The 24,885-nt window shown below is 40.0% G+C and overlaps 1 protein-coding gene across 1 annotated transcript; it reads left to right on the top strand.

The window, feature by feature from the left end:
• The first annotated feature begins 801 nt into the window (after positions 1-801).
• Positions 802-2,291, top strand: mia (MIA SH3 domain containing). The gene is made up of 4 exons (XM_084153332.1): positions 802-981; positions 1,225-1,364; positions 1,790-1,906; positions 2,083-2,291. Exons 1-4 carry the CDS (start codon positions 855-857, stop codon positions 2,104-2,106), a joined length of 408 nt encoding a protein of 135 aa, XP_084009458.1. The 5' UTR covers positions 802-854; the 3' UTR covers positions 2,107-2,291.
• The last annotated feature ends 22,594 nt before the right edge of the window (positions 2,292-24,885 follow it).

Here is a 24,885-nt window from a genome sequence, read left to right as displayed (position 1 = left end):
AGGCCTCTCTCATCTTTTTAAGTGGGAGAACTTGCACAATTGGTGGCTGACTAAATACTTTTTCCCCACTGTATATTAATAGATTGTCTTTTATTAATAATGTTTTGTTGTTGCATTTAACTTCAGAAAAAACTGTTATCAAGGTAATTTCCTTGGTATGTGACCTCAGAGTTCAGAGATGATAACGAGTTTCCCAGCGTTCAAGTGAATTTTTCCCAGTTGTATTTAAGAATTTACGATATTTTAGAACGCATCATCAATCCAGTTTTACTGACAGCATTTCCAGCCACCATGTAGGTAAAACTTGAAGACAGGGCCCATCTGTTGTAGGCTCCTGCTGGGATATCACCAAGGTGTAGTCTGCAAAACAACAAACCCATTAGCCTAAATGGAACTAGTGGAAATGAAGGGCAGAAATAATATATTCCCTACATGCAGTGATTTCCTGAACACCCTCTGATTTAGGAACTCTGGAGAAATCAAGTGGATGTGGTTGAATCATACTCAAATCTCAAATGTCTAATAAGCACTAATTAGATACCTGGTGAGGCAGCTGCATGTTGCCAAACATAAAAATAACAAACAAGAAAACATACAAATATCTGTGTCTGTTTTTAATAAGAGCTCACTGCAGGGTTTTGGTTTTTCCCATAAAACTTGCAGCCCACTTGTTTTCTTTTTTGGGGGGGAATGTGGAATGTGGAATGTGGAGCCAGTCTACTCTGATTGGTCAGAATGGCTGTGATGTAGGGGTTCTGCCCATTCAGACACAGGAGAAGAAGTGTGGGGAAGTTTACAGTAGTGAGTTATTTCGCACTCAGTCAGTACACTCACTTTCTCACACAGTCTTCAGGATGAACCATCCACTGCATTTCGCTCTCCTGCTCCTCTCCTTGGGATTTCTGGACCAGACCACCACCAGTGCTGTTCTTATGGACAAACTGGCAAACAGCAAAATCTGTGCAGATGAGGAGTGCTCATGTGAGTACAGTAGATTTGTATGCACCTTACCGATCAGAAGACCATTGTTGGGGAGTATGGATTTGTGCTCTCTATTCAGACATTCTGGATTTTTTGAGGGGTGTGACAATACCATGCACCCATCAATCAATCCAGTCAATGCTGGCTTTATATGTGATTTGACAAGAGTGCACAGTCAATGTTTTATTTTATATACTGTAGGTCATTTGCTTTCATGTTGTTTTTGTTGTTGTTCCCTCTCAGATGCTCTCTCTATGGCCGTGGGTCTGGATGACTTCACTGCTCCTGACTGCAGATTCATCAACATCAAGAAGGGCCAGATGATCTACGTGTACTCCAAACTCACACCAGAGGAGGGCACTGGAGTCTTCTGGTCTGGAAGTGTACGTTCTGTGATGACTGGTTTGTTTCCAGAGTTACAGGAACATTTTCATCACGATTCAAATATGTTTTTAGAAAATGGTCCATGCAAACCGTTTTACATCAATTCATGTTGAAATGTAAAGAACCTAGTGAAATTATTCCACATGATCCATGAACCAACCAAATCAGTTGATTATATGCCCCATCTTTGTTGGTAGTGAGGTGGAAAACTGTTGAGGTGCATGTTGCTGTGCCTGTCACATTTCTTTAGCGTTTCGAGCTGTGGAATGTGTGAGATTCAGGCAGAAACTCACAGATATGTGACTCGATCACACAAATGCATCTATTCTGTTCTTCCTAAACCTGCCCCATGATCTGTTTTTTTTTCTGTCATGATGAAACACCTTAGCACATTTATCTAGCACCATGTTCCTCTCTCTGGCAGGTTTACAGTGAGCGTTATGTGGACCAGATGGGCATCCTCGGCTACTTCCCCAGCAACCTGGTGAAGGAGACTACCAAATTTAAGAAGGATACTGATACTGTGGAGATCCCTACGGCCGTGAGTATTACCTCAACTTCCACGCATTCAACACTATAGCTACCAACAACATGTTGTTTGTCTCCATTCATTTGTCTTCTCGCTCAGTAGCTGCATAGTCACAGGTGATCAACAGTTCCAGAAGTATTACTTATTGTTGTAGTTTTGATCATTGTTACATTTGTTCTCTCTTGCAGGATGTTGACTTCTACTGTTTTTGAATCTCTGGATGATGTAGACCACAAGGTCTCTTTTTTGATCAGCTGTTTCACTTTATTCTGAGAATTACAAAGGAAATATGCGGAAATAGAGATCCCTATGATCTGCGGAGCAAGGTTTTTATTATTTCAAAGACTTTTCTTGTATTTTGATATAGAAAATGTTTAAATAAAACCCCTTTTATCCCAATGTCTGTACTGTACATGTTGTATCTTATCAAATCAGGGATCAAATTATCACTAATAAGACTAAAAGGTATTTTCTTACTGTAGGCTATTATCAGACCTCAGGATAAGACCCAGATGCAGACACTTCAAAGTAACAAAAGTTTATTACAACAACGGGCAGGCAAGTAACAGGTCAAGGGCAGGCAGAGGTCAGTAATCCAGAGCAGAGTCCGAAAGGTACAGAACGGCAGGCAGGCTCAGGGTCAGGGCAGGCAGAATGGTCAAAACCAGGAAAACTAGAAAACAGTGACTAGAGCGAAAACAGAAGTATGGGAAACCCACTGGTAGGCTTGATGAGACAAGACGAGCTGGCAACAGACAAACAGAAAAAACAGGTATATATGCACAGGGGATAATGGGGGAAATGGGCGACACCTGGAGGGTGGTTGAGACAAGCACAAGACAGGTGAAACAGATTAGGGTGTGACAGGCTATCTTACACTTGTTGGAGTTTGACTGAATGGAAATTCTATGTTTCCAAGTACCCAAACATAAAACAGCGTCACAGTGTTGAGCGTAGGATACTGCTGGTGTGTGTTGGAAAGCCTCCTGTATGTTTTGGATGTGTTTAGATCCTTGGTAAACAGGATCGCAGAGTAAGCCTGCCCAGGTTATGGGGGTTACCTTGTTTCATAGGATTAGGTGTTATGAAAAGCACCACTGAAAACATTCTGATAAAATGTTAGTGGAAGGTTATATCAATTTGATATGCTTGGAAACAGATAGAGGAAAGAGAAAGCGTGACATTGATTTTGCAGTTGATGAGGCAACACCTCATCATCTGGCTGGGTATGACACATTTAAACATTTAATAGAAACAACCTAATGAGTTGATATTAGGTTATAGAGTAGTAAATACCTCAAGAAAAAATATTATGTGAAGATTTGTTAAGAAGATATTTAACAGGTAAGCAGTGGAAATAGAAAGGTGAGGTGATGTTTGGCTGTATGGAGAGTCAACACCAGACAAATTGTGTATTTATCTGTGGTGATGAATTTCTCTGGGGTGCATCCTGGTCTGTGGATGTTGAATGGCTGAAAATTGAAGGTAATTATGTTTAAGAGCACATTCTCTTCTTCCTGCTGTAGTGGTATTAATGGATATTACCTAATTCAATTTGTTATCCTGAATGAAGCTCTTTGTAGCAGTGCCAAACCTGCATTTACTTAATCCAGCAAAGGTCGTCATAACCCGGAAAAAAGTAAGCATACTGTGTTTTACACAAAATATTTGTGTGTCACAGTGGGAAAAGGATTAGATCACTTTAAAATGTAGTAAATATGATTTGTTTCCTCTTCCTTTCCTCTTTCATAAACATTTGCATATTTGCATATATTTTATAAACACTGTGAGAAAGGTAAACATGAAAACCAATTTTCCCAGTATATCTTTACATTGAGGCTATTTCGAAATGTGGTTGCATAGTCTTGTCTCTCGCTCTCTGTCACATGCACATACACGCAAGCATGCATCCACACATGCATGCACCTACTGTGCACGCACACTCACACTCACACACCACACACACACACACGAGCACACACACACACGAACACACACAGATAGAGACATACCTACACTCAGAAAAGAATCAACACACTGATTGTGTTATTCAGAGTGAATGAACATTCGCAGTGTGTATGAGTGTTGAAGGCAGGTTTAGCTTGCAACGCAGTGTAAGGTCATCAGGGATGTGTGGTGGAGGTGAGATACTGAGGTATGGTAATGACCCATCTGCTGCCATGGCAATGGAACCCAGGCCTACATGCTCACCTTGAGAGAGAATGCAGATCATCTTTGGAATTTGAAAGATATGAATTTGAAATGTCATGTTTTTCATTTCCTAATGTTAATGCATTTGCTTATGGGTTGGTAATGACACCCCGAGGAAGGCAGCTGCCGAAACCTTGGTGACTATTAATGAATCATTTGCATCAGAGCAAGAGTGGGTGCCCAAATCCTCTTTTGAATACTGATTGATAAATTCCCAATTAATACTAACTGGAAAAATTGTGCGATTTTGCTAAACTTGTATCTAATATTTGAGTATTTAATCTATGTTCCATATACATACATTTATCCATTAACCATATGATCAGCATAAAAATGATTGGCAAATTGCAACAAACAACTTGAACTGCAGTGTATTAGCGCTGGTTTTCTTAAAACGATAATAATGGGAAATTACATGCACCTGCTTGCTAAAATAATCTTGATTCCAATGAAAAACCCATAACAATTTACGAGTAGATTAACTGATCTCTCATTGTTATGGTTCTGATACCAGACAACTGCTTCTAGGTTCTGCGTCTAGATTCTCTATTTCCGCCACCAATTAAATAACGAACATTAGGAACATTGAAAATCGTCAAAGGCTTGTAATGAATTAATGTAAAATACTTGTATGCTTGTAATAATGGAGTGTACATCATAAAATGTTTCATGTCAACATAGAATACCATTTTTGTGCAATTTGAATTAAATGTATTAGACTTATTTAATTTGAATAAAAAAATATAGGCTAACCAACATTAGTTTTCAATTAATACAATGTGTAGGGTAAATTGCCGCAGTAGATTTTCATGGTAAACGAGGAAATATTGTATTTTATTTTTACAGAATGACTATCAAATAGATACTGTACATCTGTTCTTAGTCTGCTCAATTAGCAGGTTTTAAGTTAACACCGACCTCGGCTTTAGTGGGAATGGTAATACGGTGGCCAATAGGCCTAATGGTTGCAACTGAGATCAGCTGTGTGGGTGGTCTTAGCCTGTATTGATGGTTTAACAAGAGATGAGCTTGCGGTAATACATTGGCACATAATGGTTGCAATTAGCCCAATAGTTTTAACGATATTTTGAAGTTTTACAGTGTTTGTTTACAGTTACATTGTTTACAAACAATGGAGCTAAACACGCTTATATTTGGGGTTATGATGGAGTTGCTCATGAGGCATTTATAAGTTATGTTCTTCAAGAATCAATGTACAATATACATAATTAATTTAAAAGTAAAAAAAAAACTGAATGTAGAAATCACAGATTGCCCCTTAAATTAAATGCAACCCTATACCTCTGAAAATCTGATGATTCAGTTTGGAGCCAGGCCAAAAGGAGGGATTTGTGCAGTTATTTCATCATTAAGAAACAAAATACGCATTTTCTTTTTCGTCCAGGGGCCTCATTACATTTCAAAGGATGAACTCTCACACCGGAGACTTGTTACATCCAGGACGACTCCAATCAAAAATGAGATTAGAAATGAATCAATCATGTAGTTAACTCTAATGTTCAAAAACAAGAAAATTGTGATGCTCGTAGTAGTTTGACAATGAGTCTGTTTATTAAGGAACACATCTTCACCCAGTGGGTAATCATTTACATGATGTGTAACGTGACCAGAGATTGAAATTTCTCCTTTATGAGCTAATTATAAAGTGAAAGCTCAGTGTGACTCACTTTTGAAACATGCACGCACACACACACACACACACACGCACGCACGCACGCACGCGCTCACACACACACACACGCACACACACACACACACACACACACACACACACATGCACACACACAAAGGTTTTTCAGAGAATACATGCTTTTGCATACAATGGCCTCCTTCACGATTAAACGTGCCTTGATATTTCCTTTCTCAGTTAAGACTCCCTCCTCAGGATGTGTGGACATTATTTATCTCTCCTCTCCGTTTGATTGGCTGTGAATCCTCCATATCCCGCACTGCGTCATTTCTACCGCCCTGTTACAGCTGGGAAGGAATTCAATTCATCAACAGCTATAGCCCATGGCTCTCAAAACTGCAGTATTTGCCCAACACCATTAGACATTGGGAGAACAAACAGCACTCTCCCATATTCTTTGTTTGTCTTGATAAACATTCATCCTAAAATAAAATCCCTTACTGAAATAGGTTGCTTTCATTCTGAAACCTCAAACAGCCACTTAAGCAGAGTAGGGGGTGAGTGAAGTACATGGTGTTATGTACAAAACATGCTCTTTCCATGATATAGACTGACCAGGTGAATCCAGGTGAAAGCTATGATACCTTATTGATGTCACCTGTTAAATCCACTTTAATCAGGGTAGATGAAGGGGAGGAGACAGGTTAACCTCTACGGGATCGGTGTCCCGTATACGGGACGGTTGAGCTAATGTGCCCTAATGTGATTAGCATGAGTGTTGTAAGTAACAGCAAACTTTCCAGGACATAGACATGTCTTATATGGGCAGAAAGCTTACATTCTTGTTAATCTAACTGCACTGTCCAATTTACAGTAGCTATTACAGTGAAAACATACCATGCTATTGGTTGAGGAGAGTGCACAACAACAAAAAACGTATCACGGCAACTGGTTTGATACATTCACCTCTGAAGGCAAATCATGTACTTACATTCAGTAATCTTGCTATGATTTGTCATCCTAAGGGCCCCAGAGATAAAATGTAGCATAGTTTTGTTTGATCAAATCAATTTTTATATTCTGGGTCCTACAGTTTGAACCCCTGCTGTCTCTGGCTCCACACCCACCCCGCCCGGCCATCTAGATGTGTGAAAGTTAGTGTATAAGCTAATGATCCATCATGTATGACATTCCTGGGAGTGTGTAAACTTACATTTTATATTACCATCATTTTTGTATGTTCTCTATAGTTATGTACTTGAAAATGTATCAATTTACCAATTCGGCACATTTGGGCAGACTTTATACAAACTAGTCCAGTATAGTCCTGCCATGTGCAGTGTGGTCCTCTGTAGCTCAGCTGGTAGAGCACAGCGCTTGTAATGCCAAGGTAGTGGGTTCGATCCCCGGGACCACCCATACACAAAAATTTATGCACGCATGACTGTAAGTCGCTTTGGATAAAAGCGTCTGCTAAATGGCATATTATTATTATATTATTATATTGCAACGCTTCACTGGATCAATCTGAGACTTTGCACACACTGCTGCCATCTAGTGGCCAAAATATAAACTGTGCCTAAACTGCAATATCATATTGTGGCCTTTCTCTTGCATTGATCTAATGATCTAATGTGTAATATTCTCCTGCATTAATTTCACATTTCCACAAACTTCAATGTTTCCTTTCAAATGGTATCAAGACTATGCATATCCTTGCTTCAGGTCCTGAGCTACAGTCAGTTAGATTTGTTTATGTCATTTTAGGCGAAAATTTAAAAAAAGTGTTTGATCCTTAAGAGGTTAAAGAAGGATTTTTAAGTCTTAAACAATTGAGACATGGATTTTGTATGTGTGCTATTCAGAGGGTGAATGGGCAAGACAAAATATTTAAGTGCCTTTGAACAGGGTATGTTAGTAGGTGCCAGGCACACCAATTTGTGTCAAGAACTGCAATGCTGCTGGGTTTTTCATGCTCAACAGTTTACCGTGTGTATCAAGAATGCTCCACCACCCAAAGGACATCCAGCCAACTTGACACAACTGTGGGAAGCATTGGAGTCAACATGGGCCAGCATCCCTGTGGAACGCTTTCAAAACCTTGTAGAGCCCATGCCCCGATGAATTGAGGCTGTTCTGACGGCAAAACGAGAGGGCGCAACTCAATATTAGGAAGGTGTTCTTAATGTTTTGTACACTCAGTGTACATGTAGTACCAGTGGTGTGATGTAGCATCTGGCCAGGCACCTTTGTCTTTGTTCACTGCCTGTGTCTCTTTTCTACCATACTGTCGCTGTATGCCTAAGCCATGAATGAGAAAAGACAGGACTGAAGAATCTCCAGCTACGTCCTTAGAAATGGCCAGAGTCCTATTATATTATTTGTGCAGTTACAAACCAGGGTCCATATTTTGGAGGTGAATTTGATTGAAGTGTGTTAATCTAGCTACATATTTTAATAGTATAACAAATTCGGGGGATAGCCCCGGCCGGGACTCAAACCCAGGTCCCGTGACTGTCAACCCAACACCTTAGCCATTACTCCAAGAGATCTTTGTGAGGTCACTAGGTGTGGGGTTAGGGTCGCTACAATATACTTCCCCACATCTTTCTGCAAATTGGTTTGAGTTTTTGGAGCCCAGAGCACAATTTCCCTACAGAACATTTTAATAGACTTTGTCTGGAATAAAACCAGCACTGTTGCAAGTGCAAGTAGTAGTTGTTTTTATTCCGAAACAGTGTGCTCCTTTAGGAATATGTGAACGTATGTGTTTCTGTGTGTGTCTCTCTCTGTCTGCGTGTGTGTGTGTGTCTGCGTGGGTGTGTGTATGTGTGTGTGTGTGTGTGTGTGTGTGTGTGTGTACATGCGTGTGTGTGTATGTCAAAGCAAGTGTCTCCTCGGGCCCTATTTCTACTCTCCAGTCAGACGACATTAGCTTTGGGGGGTTGCCATGGTGACAGGCAGGGCTGCTGTGACAGAGAGTCATGGGAGAACCTCACTGATTGTGTGTGTGTGTGTGTGTGTGTGTGTATGTTTGTATGTGTGTGCGGGCAGCAACCCTGCTCCCACCTGAAACACACACACTCCCAAATCAATGAATGGCCTCTGCTCTGGATAGTCTCTCACTGTGTGACAGGAGGGAAATGAAACATGACTATGGCTTTTTCACCCCCACATTATGATATCTGGAGTCAGGGAAAGTTATTGATCCTGCCATGTGCAGTAGAGATAAAGTAATATCACAAAAATATCACATCAAATATGCAGTGTAATAAACATCTGGATATTATAACTGTTCCAGATTGTACGAGCAATAATTCAATTTGAGCAACTTTTGTTAGACAGATATTATATGAAACGAGCACTATGGTATTATATTATGCATGTGAAAGAAATTATAGACCATCTTTGCATGTAAACTCATGAAGGGAGAAGTCTCAAAAGGAGGACTCACCTAAGACCACTCCAGAGAGTCTCTCAGTACAGTAAAGAGAGGGGAGCAGAACTGAACCACTGCGCACAGACATCAGTTTTGATTTACATTTGGTTGAGTTGTCAACTAACATGAATTCAACGTGAAATCTACAAAAAATTGTCACCATGTCATTGGATTTAGGTTAAAAGTTGGGTGAAACAAATATGAAATGCCCTTACATTGATGACTTTTTGCAAATTCAATCAGTTTTCCACATTGATTCAACGTCATCACATAGATTTTTTGGGGCTTGAAATGACATGTAACAACGTTGATTCAACCAGTTGTTGCCCAGTGGGGAGTCACGTCTTCCTTTGATGAAAGCCTAACTTGCTGCAGATTGGATGGAATTGAAGTCGGAATGAGAAAAAGACTAAAGCAGTAGGGCAGAACATTTGAAGTGCAAACACTTTGGTTCCTGGGCCCGAGATGACCGGGGGGTGTTATTGTTGTTGAAACTGCTCATTTCTCTGGACGGGCAAACATCCCTGCCTTTGTCCCAGGAGAGTAGATATTTACCCAGGACAATGGCAAGGAGAGGACTCCATTTGTAGGTTCCCATTGGGTACACGGCTGATAAACTGATTTCTAAGTAAGTGTGTGTGTGTGTGCTTTGTTTCTCATCTCATCTCTCTCTCTCTCTCTCCACCCCCCTCTCTCTTTACACTCCCCCTCTCTCTGTTTCTCTCTCTGTTTGTTTCCCTCTCTCGCTTTTCCTGTGTGTGTGTGCATGTGTGCGTGTGTATTGCCAGTACTAGTCAGCTCTCCCCTGCATGGATGGCCAGGTATGTCAGCACAAATCTCCTTCAAATATGTCTTCCTCCTAACCTCTGCTCCTCAAATAGCTTACCGCATCAATATGGGCGCAACAACAGCGTGGCTGGTATAAAATCAGCCAAGTGCTCTGTGAAGATTCAGGTGATTAGATGAAGAAGTTGTTAAGATAGAGGACCCGGCAGCCTTTTTAGTTTGTATAAAGTCAGCCAAGTGCTCTGTGAAGATTCAGGTGATTAGATGAAGAAGTTGTTAAGATAGAGGACCCGGCAGCCTTTTTAGTTTGTATAAAGTCAGCCAAGTGCTCTGTGAAGATTCAGGTGATTAGATGAAGAAGTTGTTAAGATAGAGGACCCGGCAGCCTTTTTAGTTTGTATAAAGTCAGCCAAGTGCTCTGTGAAGATTCAGGTGATTAGATGAAGAAGTTGTTAAGATAGAGGACCCGGCAGCCTTTTTAATTTGTGTGGTGCAGTAACAGTTCAGATGGAGTCAGAGGATCAGGTGCAAAAATAGGTGGAATTAATTTTACAGTGCAAGTCATGAGAACACTGAATCCAGAGATTATTTACAAAATAATGAAGAAAAATTAAGAAAAATAGTTGACAGAAATAATTAATTTGAAAACAAATAAACTTACTTAGACAATAGCAAAATTACTAAGGCAAAGGACTAATGCAAAATGGCCATAATCTCACACATCTATAGCAGAGCATTTTTCCAAGGACCCAGAAAACTGTGGCAGTGGGAGTAAATATATTTTGAAAATGATTTTTTAAAGGATTTATAATTAGCCAGCTAGCTAGCAAACTTTACATACTGTATAGATTTGGGAGGATTGTAGCTCTGCGGATAAATTATTAGACTGTATTAGTGATTTAAATACTTGGATGGCTCACAACTTCCTCCAGCTAAATCAAGATAACAGTCAAGGTACTTATTGTTGGAGTCAAAGCACAGAGAGAGAATCTAGCCACACATTTTAATTCATGTGCAATAAAGATAAAACACCAGGTAAAAAACCTAGGTGTTATTTTAGATTCTGAACTAAATTTTGAATCACACATTAGGAATGTGACCAAAATAGCTTTTTACCAACTGAGGAACACACAAGGTGCGGCCGTTTCTCTCTCAGAGAGACTCATCCATGCTTTTATTACAAGAAGGCTTGACTACTGTAATGCTCTACTGTCTGGTCTACCCAAGAAAGGGTAGCTGCACTGGCTGCCTGTGAGTTGTAGAATTTATTTTAACATTCTTCTGTTGGTTTTTAAATCAATCCACGATTGTGCACCCTAATATATGTAAGACATGCTTTTAAGTTATGTACCCAGTAGGTCCCTCAGGTCCTCTGACACTGGCCTTTTAACTATCCCAAAGCCTAGGACCAAGAGGCATGGAGAGGCAGCCTTTAGTTACTATGCCCCCAGCCTCTGGAATAGCCTGCCAGAGAACCTGAGGGGGGCCAAAACTTTGGACATATTTCAAATAGATCTTAAAACACATATTTTTGCTTTTCTTTTCCTCAGGCTGCTTTTTAGTCATTCAGTTTGTGTCATTCTTTTGTTTTATTTATCTTATGTTTGTTGTGTAGTAAATATTTCAGCTTTTATTTTCATAGTTTTTTATTAATTTTTCCCTCTAAAGCATATTGCATTGCATTCCATGTCTGAAATGTGCTGTATAAATAAAGCTTGATTTGATTTGATTAGATAGATAACTAAGTGAATTAAATATCACCAGCTAGCTAGCTAGCTATCTTGATGTATTTATCATTGTAAATTAAAAACACAAACTCAAAATGCATTTGTAGCTAGGTAGCTAGCTAGCTAACAGCCATGGCATGGAAGATGGTGAAAGGATTAGCAGCTCCAGCTGTCAGAGAAGGGAGAGAGTAGGCTACTCAGGATAGGACAAGTACATTTGTGGGAGGACATTATGAAAAGATTCTCCAGTTCCAGTCCCTAGCGATAAAAACTACAAGGACAGAGAGATATAGCAACATAATATTCAGTGCTGTCTAATTTGAGTATAATGAAGCCTGTTTCTTTGTGATGTTTTCTGTCCTCAGATACAGAGAGCTGTGAAACCCTGTCTGCAGATGAAAATGTCCCAATGAATGTCCCAAGAGAATAAGGGTACATCCTTGTATACCATGGGTTATATGTGTACCTATGTTAGGGCTCAATTCAATCAGATCAGCTTTAGCCAACATCAGCATAGCGGTTGTTTTGACATGTCAGAGGTGGAACTGTGTTAGAGCTGTCAAATCCACAAGCGGGTCCTGGCATTATACCTAAAGCAGACATTGCCATTGGCTGCACAGAGTCAATCGCATACAGCATTGTTCACAAGTTTGAACACTGGAATGTGAGATGTAATGTTATTTTTTTCATTTAATGATTTTTCAATTTGACCATAATTATTTCTATATCGCTTACACTTTCTCCTTCTGAACTTCTAACGCAAGTGGGGCAGGTGTGGCTTCTTGACAATGATCGCAAGAGCAGCCGATCACCGATTTGAAGACTCCAACACAGTTCCACCTCTGACACCGCCAAAACATCCGCTATGTTATTGCCGGTTAGCGCTTGATCTGATTGAATCTAGGCCTTAGCAAATGTTGTAAACAAAAATACAGTTTAAAAGTCACACACAACGTATAAACCTATTACAACTGGAGCAGGCCAACAATTCTGTTCCAGCCCAGCACTAACACACCTGATTTAATTTATCAAACCTAATTAGTTGATGATCAAGTGTGTTATTGCTGGGCTGGAATAGAAGTCTGCTCACTAAGTAAATCAGGAATTGGAGTGAGGTTGGCCACCTCTGGTACTGACTTTTTTTTGTTCACCTGAAATTATGCTTTAGTAATAATAGCCTAGCTACTTGTTACTAAAATGTCTAAACTTTACATATGAGTTACCTTACACTTTGAAATGATATGAAATAAAGTGTTGATTCTTTGAAGTGAAGTGTTTAAACTTGGACAAAGTAGTAGAAGTAGAAACTGATGCTGCTGCAGCATTGCTCATCTTCACAGGGGGAATCCAGTGGACATGAGTGTCTTGATAGAGGTCAGCTGGTGAACATACAGTACATAAACAAGTGAAAAGCACACCTGATGTTAAAATATCACTCCTTCAGGTCACCTATACCATCAGGGCTCTTGATTGCTTGGTTGTGTTTAATTAATTCAAGTGTTTTAGTGTCACATAAAGATGTAATATATTGTTGGGCTGGAACAATCAATAGTCAACACAGTAGGTTGTCCTATCCCATTGAGGCCTTTATCCTATGCTGTAATGTCCATAAATGTTCCCTCCTCTTATGAATAAAGTTCTCAACAAATTATCATTGGGTCAGTGCCACTGGAGAGTTTTTTTGGACAATAATGTCCTCCTCCAGGCTAGATGAATGTTATCTTGTACAATTTGTTTCTCCCCTTTTCGTAGGCCTATTTTAGATGGTTGCATTCAAGACGAGATCGTTTTTATTAATCCAGTATGAAGGAAGTTCATTTGAGGTAGTTTCGTGAGCCATTGCTAATTAGCGTTAGTGCAATTAATGAAAGTCTACCCACACTGCTAGCATGCTAGCATAAAGGGCTTAATTGCCTAAATCTCTCACTATCCCTTTAATGAACATTGATAATACACTATAATGTTTACCAGGGTTATGAGTACAGGTCAGTTTGAAATTATAGGATGCTGAAGTGTGTGTGTGTGTGTGTGTCTATGTGTGTGTGTTTGTGTGTGTTCGTGTTTGTGTGTGTGTGTGTGAGTGTGTGTGTGTGTGTCTGTTTAACTGTGTTGGCTAATGTTTCTTTGGCCTTTTCACACTCATTTTGGAGACACACAGATGGCATTGTTGATGCTGTCATGTTATTACCATGGTTTCAACTTCAACTGCAGGTTTTATATGGCTACTCTTGCTTGGAATAAGATGAAATCGACTGTGCTCAGCGTTAGATAAATTGACTGTACAAATGGACATTATAGTTAATTATCAACTTCCAACACTTTTATAAAGCATTGTGCATATTTTTCTTTGCAATCCTATGCACCATTTGCTGTTGGGTGTGAAGACCTTTAAAGTGTTTCCCTTCGCGATGTAAAATGGCATCTAGATATCTGAAAATCACATCTCCTGTGACATCAACACCTAACACTTCTTTCCTTTTCCTGGGTTCAGAAACATCATAGCTGTCACAATGACGGTAATGATTTCTCACCTAGAGTGCATCTATGAGGTGAGTGTGTGTGTGTATGTGTGTTAGTGTAAGGGTTTCAATTGTGTAGTGGCCTTTTCTCATAGTAGTCCATCAAATTGGTTTCCATGATGAACAGTGAACTATGTCACACCTGAATAAACTGCATTCAGACAAGAGCCCTTGATCCCAACCATGTCTTTCCATTATGAATCATCCCTATGGTTACCATAATGATTCAGGGAATTGGCATCAGGGGGAGTGGTTTAAAGGTGAGTGCTTCGTGAAAAGGAAATGGGTCAGAGTCAGTCAGAGACCAATAATGGAAGGCTCTCCTGCTTTCCATTCACAGCCATTAAAGATGCTGGCCATTCAGCCATTAACTCAGGGACACAGCAACAATCCTCCTGGCTAGCAGTAATGAGGTCACCAAGGGTCAAAGGTCAAAAGTAACGTGCTGAAAATATAAGCTATTTGGCCGTATAGGTTCTCCATTTGCCTGGAGCAATGGAACAGTGCATTCAATGGGAAACAATTGAGAATAAATCAATATTATAGAGAGAAGATGGGCATTTCATAAAATCATTATGTACATTTCAGCCATATTAATAGTACATCAATCAGAAAATCTATGAAGAGGTATATAAAACTGTCCTCGGTCTCAGTGCTTTGGCTGTTTGAGATAATCATGCTCTGTTGTAATCTGTCCTCTCTCTCTCCTGAAGGACAGTGTGTGTGACAGGTAAGGAGAAATTACCACAAATTAACTTTTAAGAAGGCACACCTATTAATTGAAATGCATTCTAGGTGACTACCTCATGAAGCTGGTTGAGAGAATGCCAAGACTGTGCAAAGCTGTCATCAAGGCAAAGTGTGGCTATTTGAAGAATCTCAAATCTCAAATATATTTTGATTTGTTTAACACTTTTTTGGTTACTACATGATTCCATATGTGTTATTTCATAGTTTTGATGTCTTCACTATTATTCTACAATGTAGAAAATAGTAAAAAAATAAAGACAAACCCTTGAATGAGTAGGTGTGTCCAAACTTTGGACTGGTAGTGTATATGGATTCATATGTTTTTGTCTGATCGTCTTAGTTTGGGGATGACTACAACCCACGTTCAGCAGTGGAGATGGGTTGTATTGCATAAAAGCCACAATATAATCGTGACAGATTCCAGATAGATCTTGCGTTTCCAGTGTCTTTGACCTCCAATCTGAAGCAGGTTGTGTAACAAGCATCAGGTGGATGGGCTTTATGGAAAAATAGATGAAATGGTAGATTGAAATACATCTGACATTTTTCTCTTTCAGTGATTTGATACACACATTCATGTAATGCTGTTGTCATAAAACGTACATATTGTGATTATATAAATACTGCAATTACCTCTGACAAAAACTGCAACAGAACAATATATTCAGAGCCATATTTAAAGCCACCTGAATTAAACAATAAGAGAAACACCAATAAACTGTCCGTCTCTGCACTCTGTCATAAATGCAGTGTGTTAAAATATGATGAATATGATGTGTGTATCTGAGCCTTAGAAAGCCTCACAAAGATCTCACCTCAGCGAGGCCAGATGTCTGTGACCCTGAGAAGCTAAAGAAAGCAGGAGAAAGATTGCCATGAAAATACCTATTGTATCTATAGTTCACAGTCTATTCACATAAAGGAAACAGACATCATATAATACATTCCTGGCAGTCTGAAGTGCTGCTCATCCCAGTAGTTGACCTTTACTATACAGTGTCACTATTACCCCATGGTTACATAACTGGAGAAAACTATTGCCTCCATGAAAGATAGTATGTCAGTAACTGAACTCATATTTTCAGGACCACACCAAAATATGTTGAAACCTTTGTGCAAGGATTGTGTTTAAATGAATGTGTTTGGCAATATCCGATAGCATATTTGTATTAACAACTAATATTTCTGCACTGATATGTTACAGGAACAATGGTATTATTTAGACATTGTTGGCAGCTGGGTAGCCAGGCAGGTTTAATGTGAGTTGACCTCAGGCTCTTGGAACAGTTCCCCATGACGTGTCAGTCCAGATCTGTACTCCAGTGATCACCTGAGCCTGACATTTCACACCCCCACAATCCCACCTCGTGTCACAATGGACCTGCCATGACCCCAAGCTAATATGGTCTGAGCTATACAAATAGATAGCTATGACTGTGTGGTTAGGGAATACTCAGGGAATGTCTGTTCCAATTTATTAAACAAGGACACTGTTTGTTCGGTTATTAAGGACACAATCACACAACAATATATTTTTGAGCAAGGTTAACTTTAGTAGGAATCAGACCAGAATACCACTTCACCTTGGACAATGCAAGCCAATCTCTTCCCAATCAGACCTATGGAGGGAGGGTTTCTTTAGAATCAGACCAGTCTCTCCTCTCATGTTAACCAGTGCTTCAGCGACCAAAACAGAGGTAGCTAGACTAGAGGTACCTACTGCAGAGCTGAGCACACAGACAAAGAGCTGACAGAGACATGCTGAGCAAGGTCAGAGAGCAGTTTTCTCTGGGCTATTAATGGTTAGAGTGTATTGTGTGTGTGTGTGTGTGTGTTTGTGTGTTTGTGTGTGTATGTGCACATGTTTTCCTACATTATCAGGGCCCCAATGTTCTAACATTTCCCCTTAATGTCCTGAAAAGGTAGAAAAACAGTAACTTTTTTGGAAAGTCAGGTCCTGAATTTGTTCAAATGCAATTTTAAGCTTAAGGGTTAGGTTTATGGTTTTGGGATTAGGGTTAGGTTTAGGGTTAGGTTTAGGGTTTTGGGGGTTAGGGTTAGGTTAATGGTTAGGGTTAGGGTTAGGGTTAGAGTTAGGGTTAGGGGTTAGGGAAAATGGGATTTGTAATGATACAAAAAAATTACACTCCAAAAAGTCCTGAAATTTCACGAAAACACAGCTGTGTGTGTGTGTGAGAGAGAGAGTGAGTGAGAGAGCTAAATAGAGTTGATGTACAGTATCTCAGCAAACTGATGTGTCACAACAGAGTCAATCCAAATAGCAGCATTTTAAATGAATTTGCCATGTGATGCTCATCGCCAGGTTTTTCTTCAGGTTCGAGATGCTGTTCAAGTCAAGATGCAGTGCACTGAGAAGCTAAACGATGAGAATATTTCAAAGACTCCACCAGGCAGTCCTTCTCACATGAAGCACCAATACCTTGACATGTCACTGAGTTTTTTCTAAAGAGGGATAATTACTCATGAATATGCATAATAGCATTGACACTTTCCCCAAACATCAGGTGGCAGTTTCGCTAGTGTGAGGACTCTCCCCTCCCGCTGAATCTAAACTGTCCCCTCATACGTGAATGTCAAGAGATAGGGCTGTTAGACATGGCTTTCTCATTGCGAGCGGAGCGGGGAAGGCTACGGTAGTGCTTAGGTTTTACCTCCCCCTCAAATCGATTTACAGATTACCGGGGAGACGGGAGAGCAGAAAGAAATAGTTCATAATTTCCATCCACTTAGCTCTGGGGATGTGGCATGTTTCCATCAGAAATTGGCCCTGTCACTCCAGTGGTATTTTGGCTCCTTTTTGGCAATGGTGGTTTTGCAGCACTCTGTACATGTATCGGCTCAGTGTAGGCCTAGTGTTTGTCATGACAACCAATTATCCACTGCAAGAGCAGCGAGGCTAAGTAAGGCAATTAAGTGGTGAAACAAAAGTGTATGTGAGAGGAAAGTAGCCTAGCAGTTAAGAGCATTGTGCCAGTAACCCCGAGCTGACTAGGTGAAAAATCTGTCGATGTGCCCTTGGGCAAGGCACTTAACCCTAATTGCTCCTGTAAGTCGCTCTGGATAAGAGCGCCTGCTAAATTACAAAAATGTAAATATATTGTGTGTGTGTGTAGCTGTGACTGATATTTAATTTCCCAGCCTACTTGTAAAGGCAGTGATACAGAGTAAATGATCCAGTTGAACGGCTGAGAGAGCAAGGCCAGTGTACTGTAACCCCTACTGGGAGACAGACCAGGGTGTCAGTGTGTCATAACGTAGCCTGTATGGTCAATATTGTGCACCCTAACTTACCTACATATTATATAATGCACTTTAACATTCATTACCACTGCTGTGCTTTGTTGCAATGGAATTGCGAAAGTATTCACCCCCCTTGGCATTTTTCCTATTTTGTTGCCTTACAACCTGGAATTAAAATGGATTTTTTTTTGGGGGGGGGGCTTGTATCATTGGATTTACACAACATGCCTACCACTTTGAAGATGCTAAATTTTTTTACTGTGAAACAAACAAGAAATAAGACTTAAAAACAGAAAACTTGAGCGTGCATAACTATTCAACCCCCAAAGTCAATACTATGTAGTGCCACCTTTTGCAGCAATTACAGCTGCAAGTCTCTTGGGGTATGTCTCTATTAGCTTGGCACATCTAGCCACTGAGATTTTTGGCCATTCTTCAAGGCAAAACTGCTCCAGCTCCTTCAAGTTGGATGGGTTCCGCTGGTGTACAGCAATCTTTAAGTCATACCACAGATTCTCAATTGGATTGAGGTCTGGGCTTTGACTAGGCCATTCCAAGACATTTAAATGTTTCCCCTTAAACCACTCGAGTGTTGCTTTAGCAGTATGCTTAGGGTCATTGTCCTGCTGGAAGGTGAACCTCCGTCCCAGTCTCAAATCTCTGGAAGACTGAAACAGGTTTCCCTCAAGAATTTCCCTGTATTTAGAGCCATCCATCATTCCTTCAATTCTGACCAGTTTCCCAGTCCCTGACGATTAAAAACATCCCCACAGCATGATGCTGCCACCACCATGCTTCACTGTGGTGTTCTCGGGGTGATGAGAGGTGTTGGGTTTGCGCCAGACATAGCGTTTTCCTTGATGGCAAAAAGTTCAATTTTTCTCATCTGACCAGAGTACCTTCTTCCATATGTTTGGGGAGTCTCCCACATGCCTTTTGGCAAACACCAAATGTGTTTGCTTATTTTTTTCTTGAAGCAATAGCTTTTTTTCTGGCCACTCTTCCGTAAAGCCCAGCTCTGTGGAGTGTATGGCTTAAAGTGGTCCTATGGACAGATACTCCAATCTCCGCTGTGGAGCTTTACAGCTCCTTCAGGGTTATTTTTGGTCTCTTTGTTGCCTCTCAGATTTTTGCCCTCCTTGCCTGGTCCGTGAGTTTTGGTGGGCGGCCCTCTCTTGGCAGGTTTGTTGTGGTGCCATATTCTTTCAATTTTTTAATAATGGATTTAATGGTGCTCCGTGGGATGTTCAAAGTTTCTGATCTTTTTTTATAACCCAACCCTGATCTGCACTTCTCCACAACTTTGTCCCTGACCTGTTTGGCGAGCTCCTTGGTCTTCATGGTGCCGCTTGCTTGGTGTTGCCCCTTGCTTAGTGGTGTTGCAGACTCTGGGGGCTTTCAGAACAGGTATATATATACTGAGATCATGTGACAGATCATGTGACACTTAGATTGCACACAGGTGGACTTTATTTAACTAATTATGTGACTTCTGAAGGTAATTGGTTGCACCAGATCTTATTTAGGGGCTTCATAGCAAAGGGGGTGAAAACATATGCACGCACCACTTTTACATTATTTATTTTTTAGAATTTAATTAAACAAGTTATTTTTTTCATTTCACTTCACCAATTTGGACTATTTTGTGTATGTCCATTACATGAAATCCAAATAAAATTCAATTTAAATTGCAGGTTGTAATGCAACAAAATAGGAAAAACGCCAAGGGGGATGAATCCTTTCCAAGGCACTGTAAGTTCCATTAGCTCCATATCTTTGTCCAGCAGTGAGATTGTTGCCAGGCTGCGACTCAGAGGTGTCATGCACCAATTATTTTAGAGGGGGCATGAAGTATGTGAGGATGGAGGTGAAGTGGTGGAGAATATAGTATTTTTCTACTAAACTATATGGAATTGTTTTAAGAAGGTCATACCAAGGAGTATTTTGCTATTTGATTGTGATTTTTAAGACCCCTTGAAGTAACCCCAATTTAAAAGAAAAAAGAAAAATAGTATTTGGTCTTACTGCTATTAGCCCATACACACACATTGAATAACAAATGCACTACATGGAACAACAGATAGTCCCCCCAAATAATCTAAAGGACGTTTGTTCTGAAGTGTCTGTCCTATATCTGAAAGATATAAGAAAGAACAGGAAACATTTGTTATTTTTTCTTACATGTATTTAACCCCTTACTTTTTGCACTAAACGGTCTCTCTATATATTTCCTTCAGACCAGTCTTGTCGGTGTCCTAGAGCAAAACAACTGACATGTACGAGTTCGTGCGAGTGACATCTTTCCATAGAGGGTTTATAAAAGTTTTGTAGGCCAAACCGTTCGGATGCTACAGATGATCATGGTCTGACAAACATCGCTGTAGCTTTGTCACCTTTCACCGCCTAGGCGGGAATGAAAAAGCTTGTGCGAGCAAGGAGGCCTACAAACCTGACTCAGTTACACCAGCTCTGTCAGGAGGAATGGGCCAAAATTCACCCAATTTATTGTGGGAAGCTTTTGGAAGGCTACCCGAAACGTTTGACCCAAGTTAAACAATTTAAAGGCAATGCTACCAGAATACTTCTGACCCACTGGGAATGTGATGAAAGAAATAAAAGCTGAAATAAATCATTCTCTCTACTATTATTCTGACATTTCACATTCTTAAAATAAAGTGGTGATCCTAACTGACCTAAGAGGTAATTTTTACTAGGATTACATTTCAGGAATTGTGGAAAACTGAGTTTAAATGTTTTTGGCTAAGGTGTTTGTAAACTTCCGACTTCAACTGTATTTTCAAAGAAGCGTGGATCATCATTATTTGGACCGTATAGGTTAATGAGCCATATCTGTTTATGGTCCAATAACATATCTAAAATAATTTATCGACCTTGAGGATCTGTACCATAGTGAATGAGTGTCCATATAGCTATACCATGATATTTGCATTGCTACTACGTAAACCTCCAATTGTTCCCCACTATTCCACCCGTTAAAAACCCTCCCCATCCCAAGTTGGGTTGTCATCCCAGTGACCTGCAGACCACCCCTGTGCCCCCGGATCCCAGGGCCCCCGAGAGACCGGGACCCATCCTTCGAAAAGTGCAGACAGTGCCACCCACAGAACACAAGCAGATAAACCGCCAAAAGTATTTCCATTGCTGTCATCTCGATTTGCATTATATATAGGATTTAAATATATACAGTACAAGTCAAAAGTTTGGACACACCTACTCATTCAAGGGTTTATCTTTATTTTTACAATTTTCTACATTGTAGAATAATAGTGAAGACATCAAAACTATTAAATAACACATATAGAATCATGTAGTAACCAAAAAAGTGTTAAACAAATAAAAAAACATGTTATATTTCAGATTCTTCAAAGTAGCGACCCTTTGCCTTGATGACAGCTTTGCAAACTCGTGGCTTTCTTTCAACCATCTTCATGAGGAATGCGTTTCCAACAGTCTTGAAGGAGTTCCCACAAATGCTGAGCACTTGTTGGCTGATTTTCCTTCACTCTGCGGTCCAACTCATCCCAAACTATCTCAATTGGGTTGAGGTCGGGTGATTTTGAAGGCCAGGTCATCTGATGTAGCACTCCATCACTCTCCTTCTTGGTCAAATAGCCCGTACACAGCCTGGAGGTGTGTTTTGGGTCATTGTCCTGTTGAAAAACAAATGATAGTCCCACTAAGCCTAAACCAGATGGGATGGCGTATCGCTGCAGAATGCTGTGGTAGCCATGCTGGTTAAGTGTGCCTTGAACTCTAAATAAATCACAGACAGTGTCACCAGCAAAGCACCCCCACACCATCACACCTCCTCCTCCATGCTTCACGGTGGAAACCACACATGCAGAGATCATCCATTCACCTACTCTGCGTCTCACAAAGACACGGCAGTTGGAACCAAACATCTCAAATTTGGACTCATCAGACCAAAGGACAGATTTCCACCAGTCTAATGTCCATTGCTCATGTTTATTGGCCCAAGCAAGTTTCTTCTTATTGGTGTCCTTTAGTAGGGTTTCTTTGCAGCAATTCGACCATGAAGGCCTATTCACGCAGTCTCCTCTGAACAGTTGATGTTGAGATGTGTCTGTTACTTGAACTCTGTGAAGCATTTATTTGGGCTGCAATCTGATGTGCAGTTAACTCTAATGAACTTATCCTCTGCAGCAGAGGTAACTCTGGGTATTCCTTTCCTTTGGCGGTCCTCATGAGAGACAGTTTCATCATATTGCTTGATGGTTTTTGCGACTGCACTTTAAGAAACGTTCAAAGTTCTTGACATTTTCCAGATTGACTTACCTTCATGTCTTAAAGTATTGATGGACTGTCGTTTCTAATAATAATATTCCATTTCGCAGACTCTTTTCTCCAAAGTGACTTACAGTCACGTGTGCATACATTTTTACGTATGGGTGGTCCCGGGGATAGAACCCACTACCCTGGCATTACAAGCGCCATGCTCTACCAACTGAGCTACAGAGGACCACCCTCTGTAGCTCAATTGCTTATTTGAGCTGTTCTTGCCGTAATATGGACTTGGTCTTTTACCAAATAGGGCTATCTTCTGTATACCACCCCTACCTTGTCACAACACAAATGTTTGGCTCAAACTCATTAAGAAGGCAAGAAATTCCGCAAATTAACTTTTAAGAAGGCACACCTGTTAATTGAAATGTATTCCATGTGACTACCTCATGAAGCTGGTTTAGAGAATAACAAGAGTGTGCAATGCTGTCTTCAAGGCAAAGGGTGGCTACTTTGAAGAATCTCAAATTTTGATTTTGATATTTTGATTTGTTTAACACTTTATTGTTTACTAAATGATTCCATATGTGTTATTTCATAGTTTTTATGTCTTCACTATTATTCTGCAATGTAGAAAATAGTAAAAATAAAGAAAAACCTTGGAATGAGTAGGTGTGTCCAAACCTTTGACTGGTACTGTATATATATAAAAAAAATCCTGCGTATCTTAATTTACATAATAATGTAGGCAGTTCATGCAAAGGATTGTTTCCTATAACCAGGATTGCCATTACAAAAATTATATTTTTGGCAAGCAATTATTATTTTAGCAAACAATTATTGTGATTCATCCTATATTGTCCCTAACATCATTACCCCCTAGCAACAGATGTGGGATGCATACACACACACACACACACACACACACACACACACACACACACACACACACACACACACACACACACACACACACACACACACACACACAGATGCTCAACAGTTGTTCCGTCCCTGAGCCCAACTCAAGAAAGGACTTGATTTACGAATGTATATACAGTTGCAGCTGTTTGAGAAGGCATGCAAAATTGAGCAAAAACTGGCAAAAATGGGGAGATTTGATTAACCATTGTCAAGTCCTAGGTGATGGAGATCAGATACACCCCCTTCCCCTGAAACACACACGCTAGTCCCCCGTTGTGACCATTTACCCAAGCATCTATGTGCAGTCAGACCTTTGATTATTTTGTGCCACCATGGCCACAATAATATGCCCCCTCTCTGATTGTCAGAGTGTGACCCCCTCCCCATGGGTTACTGCAGCTAGTGCTGCCAGCACTGCCATTACCTGGGTGGGGGCACCCTACCGGAATTCAGTTTCCATGTGTTTGATGCCATTCCATTCGCTCCGTTCCAGCCATTATTATGAGCCGTCCTCCCCTCAGCAGCCTCCTGTGCTGTATCTGTATTTAGACATAGTCTATTTAAAACAAGTTGTTGCTTCGTTTAATTTAATTTGATTCAAATTATTCACCATCTTTTTAGGTCTTATCAATTGTGAATTTAATCGTACTTATTGATAACGTTTGGCATAGCTCAAACATAATGCAATTTGCAGTAGTGCAAATACTATGTTTAAAATATATATATTTTTTCATATTGAAGACATGCAATTAGCCTACTTAGAACAATGTGGAATGCCAACATGTTTAACATATTTAGCAAATATGGGATAGGCCTACATTTTGTTATTTTGTTTCTGCAGGCTAGCTGTAACGGACTAGCATTTGAATTGGCATTGATATAAAAAAAATGTAAATACACAACTTGAACAACCACATATTTAGCCATGGAGCATGTTCAGATTGGCCAGTGAAGGGCCAAGCCTCGACAACTAATTGATTAATCAAAGGTAAATACCTGTCAATTTGTGGAAAAATCACCCTGATTAACTATTTTGTATTCTCCCAGATTTCCTATTTGCTTAGCGAACAGTTTTTTAAATTATATGAGAAAAAAATTCAATTTTATTTGGAACGGCAAGCCAGACAAAATTAAACAGGCCTATTTAAATAATGAATATGAATTCAGAGGACATAAATTATTAAATATTAAAGCATTAGACCCATCACTAAAAGCTTCAGTCATACAAAATATATACTTAAATCCGAACTGGTTCTCTAGCAAATTAGTAAGGTTGTCTCACCCCATGTTCAAGAATGGCCTTTTTCCCTTTATTCAGATTACAACCTCTCACATTCAGTTATTTGAAAAGGAAATAATCTCCCAAATATCACTATTTCTAAAACAAGCCATAGAAAGTTGGTTGCAATTTCAATTTAATCCTCCAGAAATGACAGAACAAATAATGAAACAAATATTGT

This window comes from Coregonus lavaretus (assembly GCF_964263955.1).
Source record: "Coregonus lavaretus genome assembly, chromosome: 36".
NCBI lineage: Eukaryota > Metazoa > Chordata > Actinopteri > Salmoniformes > Salmonidae > Coregonus > Coregonus lavaretus.
Note: the sequence above shows the minus strand (reverse complement) of the source record. Positions and strands in the feature narration are given on the sequence as shown.